Raw genomic sequence first — 10,884 nt, 5'->3', positions numbered from 1 at the left:
ATGTTTTCATTCTCTCCCAGAAGTGTCCTCACGACTGCCATTCTTTACTTGGAGCTACGGCCCTTCAATTCTTTGGTATTGCAGATTGCGCCCTATATATGCAATACCATTTTCTTTTTTGCGAACATATATGCAATAACCTTTTGGAGGACCTTCAAATCTGCCCTAACCAGATTATCACTTGATCTTGCTGAAAATTCCGAAGCCTTGTTACAAAAGAACACAAGAAAGTTGACTTCTTTTCACTCATGCTGCTGTGCTGTGAGTGATGCTCTCACTGTGGCTTATTTTATTTTATTCTGACAACCTTCAAAACATATACAGACACGCAGCAGCATCGTATCACATTTAAGCGAGAAAAAAAAACGACAGGGTTTTTTCAGAAAGAAAAAAAGTCGAACGATGTATTCACATAGGTCAGGGTCAGCAGTCAAAAAGAGAGCAGGATTTCAAGAGAGCTATATCTGAGTTCTTGTCAGGATCAGGCACAGTACACTACATTTTAGCAGTTGCCAGCACCATCAAGGTCAGCCAAGTCACATTGCCACTTTCATGCCGGTCTCTATGCAGGCGAAAGAATCAAACCACATGCCCAGACTTGTGCCGACACGCGCGCTCTCATCACGCCGCCGCGCCTCTGATGTTAGATGGATGAAGCTAACACATCCTGGGGTGGGGGCCGACGCCAACTGGCAGCTTCCCGGACCCCTCTGTACATCTCATCATCAGGAACCTGCAAGCATTAGATGGAACCCCGTTAACGAACAGACGACTCGGCAAGCACCTCGAAACAGGCCGTCTCCCGATCAAAACAGACATAGTAGTTTCCAACTAATAATTCGCGCCAATGGTGGTTTTATATGTAAAAAACCTGAAAGTTGGATCACTGAAAATACACAGCATGTACTATGCGCTAATGGTTCACGAGTAATCTGTTGCTATTCGTGGCAAAAATAATAAGGTAATACGATAATAAAGTTCAAGAAATGGCTGAATTAATTATGCACAGGTCTGCCCATTCTCAACGCTGAGTTCTACTCCCTCCGCCCCATAATGTAAGACCGTCAAAAAACGTCTTACATTATGGGACGGAGGGAGTATATCTTCTGATGAGCCTGCTGCGATTAAGAATTGTGATGCTCTTATGATTAACGGCTAATCAAGTAGGAACGCATCCTTGTTTAAGACGACATTAACAATTTGGGTTACTAGTATTATTACTGTAATAAACGCATAGCATTATCATCTTTCAGTTTGGATGTATCAACCTTCAAATATCAAGTTTACTAATGTTAACTACAAGTACATAAGTCCCCCGCAAAAAAACAAAACAGTACATAAGTCCACAATCTACACAATATCCAATCGGACAGTGCCAAAAAAGGATAATTCCGCAATGCCTGCCATAACAGTATGTGCTTTGAAAGGTAGTTCACACGTGAAAGTGGTATGGTGAAGTTATTGCTGAAAGCACAGCTATGTGCTCGATTGGCTTATTATCAAAATATCTGTCGACCCATGAAAAAGATTCAACAGCAGCAGGGAACTGGAAAAGGGATTAATTCAAAGTGCTGGTGAATTTTCTTTATCAAATTTTGTCAAGTTTTGCTCATCAAAGTCTGAAGTGTTCCATTCTGATGCTGGGTTATTTCTGAGTTAGACCTCAGTGACATAAAAGGAGAAAATTTAGTGAGAGATAAACCTGAAATCATTCTCCTGTTCTAGCATTCAAGATGTCCGCCTGCCATAAGGCACTTGATCATCCTACATTGCTTATGATGCATCAGCACATATGCATATCACTACAATTTTATAATAAGGCTTGATTCACGCAAACCCTCTGAAAAAATACTAGACAGATGCAAAGTACCCATTCACCTGATATATAGTCGGATACACCCACTCGACTCCCCTAGATTGCTCTGCGGATATGTGTTGGCCAAACTGTCCATTATGAAGAAACCAGTAAAAGATTTTCCTTGGTTGCACATGGTAAAAAAATGCAAATGAAATGTGGTCGTGTAGTGTAGCTGAAAAGAAAAACCTGCAATGTGTGGCCTGGATGCAGCTGGTCACCATAATGATTTGGATGGCTAGATTGCACCCCATAACGGCTCTCAAATGATACCTCATTAGCATTAACTTCTTCCTGAAAGTTATACGGTTAAAATAAGGTCATTGTCAAGATTCTCATATCTGATAAGGAATTTAATAACCAAATATTGATGATAGACACTACCATAAGATCATCAACACCATGTGCTCTGACATGAGTACCAAGGTTGGAGGCAGTTGAAGAAGAATGTAAAGCACCCTTCTGGCTTACATCCGAAGATACCAGTAAAGACTCCTGCCACACAACATTTTAAACTTGATTAGCACCAACAGCAAATCAAATGGAAGGAGTCGATGAATAATCTATGAATAAGGAGGCACCTTGTTTCCACATTGATTTGACACAGACTCCGCGCTTATCTCTTTACTCTTTTTGGGAGGACGGCCGCGGCGTTTTTTGGCTGGACCCCCCTCAGATGAACCAGGCTGTGCATGGCTATCACCATTCACAACAATTGCGCGTTCAGGAGGTGACATTTTCTGCTCCAACTCGCGGCACAAATTATCATCAAGAAGGGTCCTTTTCATGTCGCTTATTAGTTTTAATGCATGCTGATACTTGTCATCTGAAACCATTCCAATCTCAACAAGACGGAGGCACTGCAAGGAAATATGGTCATAACGCTCAACATGATTACTCGATACTAAAGGATCCTTGAGTGGATTATCCAGAGCGTGCAGCTGCTTAAAATCACTCCTCCACCTGTTAAGTACATAGCAAGGGGGGATATCATACACTTGCTGCCATTTAAGCACCGATAACGCATGCCGACAAACAATTCCACTAAACTGAAATAGGCCACAGTTACATTCCATCCTGTTGGTCTCCATACAGTGAACAACCTCATACTTTCTAGTCACTAATCCTGTGCCTTGTTCAGCTAAGTCAATAACTACAAAAGAAGATGGCGATACTTGTTGAACTTGGCAGTCCAGGGTTGATTTTAGCTCATCCTGGAATTTCACAAACATGTTCAGGGTGTACAATTTGGATATCTGCTCTTCCATAGGGAACTTTGATACAAGGACCCTGCCGCTGGTTAATGACTCAAAATCATCCTGCTGCTCCATTTTGTACTTGTACTGTACAAGAATCATGTAGTTGCTAAGGAACGACACCAATGTGGTTTCATGGCTCACTGAACCATCAAAGAATGCACCTGGGCTTTCCCGGTGGTTAACAGACAGTCCAGCCCAGAAGGCATCTTTCAGGAAGGAAGGGACCCACAAGTGTCGATTTTCATACAGAAAGATGATCCATTCATTATCCTGAAGGCCAAACCTATTGATCAAGTTCTTCCACCTTGTCTCAAACTGATCATCCTTCAAGGAACCATATATCACTGCCTCCATTTGGACTTTTATCGATTCATATTCTGGCAACTCTCCTAACTTTTCAGCAATACTTCTCACTATATGCCAATCACTTATCCTATGGCGTGTTTTGGGGAACACTTCTCGAACCGCAGCTTTTATCGCCACAGACTCATCCGTAATCATGGCGCCTGGAAGCCTTCCCTTCATACAAGTTAGCCATGCTTTGAACAGCCATAGGAAGCTCTCTGTACTCTCATCCGAAAGCAAGCCGCACCCTAACAAGACAAGCTGGCCATGATGGTTCACCCCGAGAAACAAAACCAGGGGCACATTGAACTTACTCCTCAAGCAGGTGGTATCGACCCAGATAGCGTCGCTAAAATACTGGTATGCTTCCCTGGATCTTGAATCGGCCCAAAGAACGCTCCTCAGGTGACCCTCCACATAGAAATCCATGACATAGAAGAAGTTTGGCTGCTTGGCCTGCATCTCTGCAAAGAAGCAATTGATGGCCTGAACATCACCCTCCCTGATCTTGAGTCGCCCCCAGTCATCGAACATCGGGGGGGCCTCGACGTCGCCGCCGGACGTGGCGCATTCGCCTCTGGCGGCCCTCACCACCAGGTCCTTGCTCATCCCGCTGGGCAGCGTCTTGTAGCACCGCAGGAAGCGCGCCGCGGAGGGGTTCAGCGGGTGGTTGTGGTCGAGGCTGACGTCGGTGAGGTGCAGCATGCCGTCCCCCCAGAGCCTGGCGACGACGGTGGCCTGGCAGTTGGTCTTGGCAGTGGGCCTGGCCTGGTAGCAGGCGTCCTCCTTGCCGTTCCCCCACCTGTTGCAGACGAGCAGGAGGCGGCGGCAGAGGCCGGCCTTGGTGAAGGAGGACTTCTTGACGCAGACGCCGAAGCCGGTGCGCAGGGCGTAGCGCTTGTAGAAGTTGAGCACCTCCTCGTACGACTTGAACACCATCCCGTCCCTCGGCGTCCGGTCGTCCCCGTACGGCGGCGCCCGGTCGGCGGCCGCGTCCAGCTCCACGCTCGCCGCCGCCGCCGCCTCCACCATGGCGGCCAGCTCCTTGCTGCCCGGCGAGGCGTCCTCCGCGTCGTCGTCGTCCTGGTTGCCGCCGAAGGCCAGCTCTCCTTCCCCCGGAATCAGGTCCGCCATCGCGGCGAGCCCCTTGCTGCCGGGCGAGACCGGGGCCGGCCCTAAGCTAGGCGTAGGTAGGAGGGAAATACTGAGCTTGAGCTTTTCCGGAAGCTAGTAGGTGCTGAGCCGGAGGCAGAGGGCGAGATGGACGGCGGCGAACGGGTCCGGCGGTGTCGATCTGCTGGCGTAGGAGCTCGGTAGGACGTGGACGGCGGCAGCGCACGTGTCCGGGGACGGGGCAGAAACGGGAGTGGGGGTGGGGATGGGAGGTGGGAGGCGACGGCTGCGGCGGTGGGGATGGAAGATGGGAGGCGACGGCGGCGGCGGCGGCGGGGAAACCTAGCCGCACGGGAGAGAGGCAGCGCAACGCTCCAGCAGAGGTGGTGGCAGGCGGAAGTAATTTCTCAGCACATTGAGGAGCATTTTTCTGAAAAAGGTAAATGAACTCTTTAGAACGGACGGTCAATCGCCACGGTGCATCCAATCCAACGGCCTGAGTTTAGGCTATATATATAACCTCTATTCCGCCTCCGGACACTTATCCGACGACACCAATGATAAGTACCAAGATTTGTCCATGCCGCCAATCTAACGAGGCCTATGGCGAGCAACGTGTCGGGCATCTCGGATTATCTCCCACTCCTTGTTTCTCATGGCCTTTGCCAATCAATGGCAAGGAACACCATCCAATGAGGCTTTCGATTTGACGAGGCGTACACCGACCGACACCTCCGAAGTCTTGTCGATGTATCACTCTCGTCCGCCATCGTCAAGTGTTGGGTTCATCCCAATTGGTCTCTCTTCCTTTATGGATGACTCCTTCCGCACCCATGACTTCCCTCAACATTTCATCGACGCACCCTCCCTAGCTTCCTCCATCTCCACCATAACTCCATCCACATTCGCTGATCCATCAACACTTTGTAGGAGGCGGCGGTCTAGAAATGAAGAAGCCAATTCATGAGTTTTGAAACTACACTGATAATTATGACAAAACAACTAATATGAATTTGTACTACACATGTGGTCTAGTGTTGAAGCATGGAGGAAATAAAGTAAGCACGAGACGATAAGTCATGAACCTCTATTATATCATCTTCTAAGCATGTCATTAAACAAAATACTATACACGTAGCACGTGGAAGCATATATGAAGAATAAAAATAGAACCTAATGAAAACAGTTGCTACAATAATCGAAAGTGAAAACAATTGGGATAAATCAATGTAGCATATGTGCTAATCGTTGAAGCATTGCTTTGAAACACACGGTAGGCATATAAGAAGCACACCAGGATAGTGTCTGATGAAATTTTGTACTAAAATTATGAAGTAGTGTTGAAATTGTGATTTATGAAATGAAAAGGCAATATGGCAAAAAAAATGTGCTATCACCACTTATGGGAAGCATGCACGATAGCAATAGTATCTCTGAATTGGATATAAAGTGAACACTGGCAACATATTTGAAAGCACACATGATAAAGGAAAACTATATTTTTGAAACCCCAAGGATGTGGGTCGTAGTTCAAGGGGGAAGGGGGTTACACAAATACATCTCTCCAGTAAATCATGACCTAATGGTCACACATTGGACCCCTAATGGTCACACATTGGACCAGTGAGTTGCTAGTTTAATCCTTGGTGCTCTCCATGACTTTGTACTATGTTGGGTTTAGGCTACAACCCCGGGCCTCAAAGATGCTAACGACGCGTTTGGTTCCGAGAAAATAGCGCGGTTTACGATTGCAGCGTTTCCTGAAACGGTAGCGGGCGTTTGTTTCGCGTATGATGTTTTCCGTTGCCGCGTTTTCTGATACACCGCTTCGTAAAGTTGAAACCGCTCGAACCGAAGTGAATTGGAAAACGGGACTCTCAGCCCGAACCAAACAAAGACTGTCTTAGGTAAAAAATGATTGGAAACGGTGCTTTCCGACACGAGAAAACGAATACATTATGGGAGCTGAACCAAACGCGTCATAAGAAAGTTTAAAAAAAGAGGTTGTTTGCATATGAAAATAGGTCATGCCTATTATCATGTCTAAATAAGCTAATATTGTTTTGCATACATAATGTTATTGTTTGATATATGATTTTCAGAATTAACCCGTGACAAACAAATCATGTCGGGTCGAAATGAGTACAAATTTTAGGCAAGTGCAACTGATTTGTAGGGACAATGTAAAATTCAAATGCTCTATATTGTAGCTTATTAAACTTTGAATTATAAATATGTATGCATGTTATGTATAACATGATTTTAAATAAAATACATATCACATGTGCCATGACTAACTACTTACCCGCTTAGACCAAGAAGGAGATTTCTGAATAAAATATGAACACCACCATGGAAGCGGGAGCCAAAAGATAGAATTTGTGGAAAAACTACTAGTTGACACTTTTGTACCCTTGGATTTGAGGACAGACTACTCATTAACACTTCATACCTCTAGAAATGTATACTTAGTTTGACCTAAATTTCATAGTTTTGGACTACATATATATCTCTACCAAGTTATTTGCTAGACCTATATCCCCTGAAGGCACTATATTAAGCTCTATTTTCATTTAGAAACACCATGGAATATGTACAAATACAGATGAACTATATAATACATCAGCAATATAAATAAATACATTGAATATTATGAAAATATCGGTTTGGTCATATTTATGGTCATTTCCATGTAACAAAAGTTTGCCTTATACAATCAAAACTAAGTAAAACAAACATTTTTTGCACAGATTCAGTTTAGCACTAGAAAAATATTTATAATGATAAATATTTTTTAGATTTAAAATGTTGATAGTTATGCATAGAAAATGCTTATATGCTAGGCAATGTATTAACAGCTAGATGGTTTACGCCGAGGTTAAAAAGTTTAGTATAAATAGATGAAAGAGTTAATTCCAATCTTACCCATGTTTTTGTCATTTTCGACTGGGATTACCTCATTTAAGCAACGTTTATCCGCTTTACCCCATTTTATCAAACTTGTGCCACAATTTAATTTTTCTGATGTTCCTCCTCTAGAACGACACCATGTTCATATCCCGTGGTATATGGTCGACCTATGATGTAGAGGAAGCATGAAGACCTTCAGCTAGCTAGCTGGTGGAGTCAGGTTCAACCATGTTGGAATTAACTATGTTGTCTTGTTCAAATCGGACTTTCATGTGTTTATTGGCGGAAAAAACTCGATATGTCTTATATGTGTGTACTTAGCCATGAAGCAATTGACTGACTCATATACTAGTGCATCTTAAGAGAATCGATCATCTTGTTTGGAAAGTCATCTTGGTCGACGTGTATGTGCATTCGTGATGGAATTTCATCGGAGCAATGTATGATCAGAGCCTTAGCTAACAAGTCGAATGCACTGAAGGAAATATGCCCTAGAGGCAATAATAAAGTTGTTATTTATATTTCCTTATATCATGATAAATGTTTATTATTCATGCTAGAATTGTATTAACCGGAAACTTAGTACATGTGTGAATACATAGACAAACAAAGTGTCACTAGTATGCCTCTACTTGACTAGCTCGTTGAATCAAAGATGGTTAAGTTTCCTGGCCATAGACATGAGTTGTCATTTGATTAACGGGATCACATCATTAGAGAATGACGTGATTGAATTGACCCATTCCGTTAGCTTAGCACTTGATCGTTTAGTATGTTGCTATTGCTTTCTTCATAACTTATACATGTTCCTATGACTACGAGATTATGCAACTCCCGAATACCGGAGGAACACTTTGTGTGCTACCAAATGTCACAACGTAACTGGGTGATTATAAAGATGCTCTACAGGTGTCTCCGATGGTGTTTGTTGAGTTGGCATAGATCGAGATTAGGATTTGTCACTCTGATTGTCGGAGAGGTATCTCTGGGCCCTCTCGGTAATGCACATCACTATAAGCCTTGCAAGCAATGTGACTAAAGAGTTAGTTATGGGATGATGCATTACAGAACGAGTAAAGAGACTTGCCGGTAACGAGATTGAACTAGGTATTGGGATACCGACGATCGAATCTCGGGCAAGTAACATACCGATGACAAAGGGAACAACGTATGTTGTTATGCGGTTTGACCGATAAAGATCTTCGTAGAATATGTAGGAGCCAATATGAGCATCCAGGTACCGCTATTGGTTATTGACCGGAGACGTGTCTCGGTCATGTCTACATAGTTCTCGAACCCGTAGGGTCCGCATTCTTAACGTTCAGTGACGATCGGTAATATGAGTTTACGTGTTTTGATGAACCGAAGGTAGTTCGGAGTCCCGGATATGATCACGGACATGACGAGGAGTCTCGAAATGGTCGAGACATAAAGATCGATATATTGGATGACCATGTTTGGACTTTGGAAGGGTTCCGGGCAAGTTCGGACAAATACTGGAGTACCGGGGGGTTATCGGAACCCCCCGGGGAGTGTAATGGGCCTATTGGGCCTTAGTGGAGAAGAGGAGGGGCGGTCAGGGCAGGCCGCGCGCCCCCTCCCCCTCTAGTCCGAATTGGGCAAGGAGGGGGGGTAATGCCCCCCTTTCCTTCCCCCTCTCTCCTCCTTCCCTCTCTCCTACTCCTACTCTTGGAAGGGTTGGAGTCCTACTCCCGGTGGGAGTAGGACTCCCCTTGGGGCGCGCCTAGGAGGGCCGGCCCCTCCCCCTCCTCCAATCCTTTATATACGGGGGAGGGGGGCACCCCATAGACACACAAGTTGATCAGTTGATCTTTTAGCCGTGTGCGGTGCCCCCCTCCACCATAATCCACCTCGGTCATATCGTAGCGGTGCTTAGGCGAAGCCCTGCGCCGGTAGCATCATCATCATCGTCATCACGCCGTTGTGCTGACAGAACTCTCCCTCGAAGCTCTGCTGGATCGGAGTTCGTGGGACGTCACCGAGCTGAACGTGTGCTGAACTCGGAGGTGCCGTGCGTTCGGTACTTGGATCGGTCGGATCATGAAGATGTACGACTACATCAACCGCGTTCTCATAACGCTTTCGCTTACGGTCTACGAGGGTACGTGGACAACACTCTCCCCTCTCGTTGCTATGCATCACCATGATCTTGCGTGTGCGTAGGAATTTTTTGATATTACTACATTCCCCAACAGTGGTATCAGAGCCAGGTTTATGCGTAGATGTTATATGCACGAGTAGAACACAAGTGAGTTGTGGGCGATACTAGTCATACTGCTTACCAGCATGTCATACTTTGATTCGGCGGTATTGTTGGATGAAGCGGCCCGGACCGACATTACGCGTACGCTTACGCGAGACTGGTTCTACCGACGTGCTTCGCACACAAGTGGCTGGCGGGTGTCAGTTTCTCCAACTTTAGTTGAATCGAGTGTGGCTACGCCCGGTCCTTGTGAAGGTTAAAACATCACATACTTGACAAAATATCGTTGTGGTTTTGATGCGTAGGTAAGAACGGTTCTTTCTCAGCCCGTAGCAGCCATGTAAAACTTGCAACAACAAAGTAGAGGACGTCTAACTTGTTTTTGGAGGGCATGTTGTGATGTGATATGGTCAAGACATAATGCTAAATTTTATTGTATGAGATGATCATGTTTTGTAACAGAGTTATAGGCAACTGGCAGAAGCCATATGGTTGTCGCTTTATTGTATGAAATGCAATCGCCATGTAATTGCTTTACTTTATCACTAAGCGGTAGCGATAGTCGTAGAAGCAATAGTTGGCGAGACGGCAACGATGCTACAATGGAGATCAAGGTGTCGCGCCGGTGACGATGGTGATCACGACGGTGCTTTGGAGATGGAGATCAAAGGCACAAGATGATGATGGCCATATCATATCACTTATATTGGTTGCATGTGATGTTTATCTTTTATGCATCTTATTTTGCTTAGATCGACGGTAGCATTATAAGATGATCTCTCACTAAATTTCAAGGTATAAGTGTTCTCCCTGAGTATGCACCGTTGCGAAAGTTCGTCGTGCCGAGACACCACGTGATGATCGGGTGTGATAAGCTCTACGTTCACATACAACGGGTGCAAGCCAGTTTTGCACGCGCAGAATACTCGGGTTAAACTTGACGAGCCTAGCATATGCAGATATGGCCTCGGAACACTGAGACCGAAAGGTCGAGCGTGAATCATATAGTAGATATGATCAACATAGTGATGTTCACCATTGAAAACTACTCCATCTCACGTGATGATCGGACATGGTTTAGTTGATATGGATCACGTGATCACTTAGATGATTAGAGGGATGTCTATCTAAGTGGGAGTTCTTAAGTAATTTGATTAATTGAACTTTAATTTATCATA

At 45.0% G+C, this 10,884-nt stretch overlaps 1 protein-coding gene across 1 annotated transcript; it reads right to left on the bottom strand.

Annotated features, from left to right (window-relative positions):
- Positions 1-255: 255 nt before the first annotated feature.
- On the bottom strand, positions 256-4,996 carry LOC109763821 (protein FAR1-RELATED SEQUENCE 6). Its single transcript, XM_020322685.4, has 6 exons — positions 2,437-4,996; positions 2,240-2,350; positions 2,045-2,149; positions 1,879-1,944; positions 1,703-1,764; positions 256-733 (listed from the first exon to the last, which is right to left on the bottom strand). Exons 1-5 carry the CDS (start codon positions 4,591-4,593, stop codon positions 1,729-1,731), a joined length of 2,475 nt encoding a protein of 824 aa, XP_020178274.1. The 5' UTR covers positions 4,594-4,996; the 3' UTR covers positions 256-733; positions 1,703-1,728.
- Positions 4,997-10,884: the final 5,888 nt, after the last annotated feature.

Source organism: Aegilops tauschii, chromosome 5 (genome assembly GCF_002575655.3).
Source record: "Aegilops tauschii subsp. strangulata cultivar AL8/78 chromosome 5, Aet v6.0, whole genome shotgun sequence".
NCBI classification, from domain to species: domain Eukaryota; kingdom Viridiplantae; phylum Streptophyta; class Magnoliopsida; order Poales; family Poaceae; genus Aegilops; species Aegilops tauschii.
This window is presented reverse-complemented; position numbering and strand designations above follow the sequence as displayed.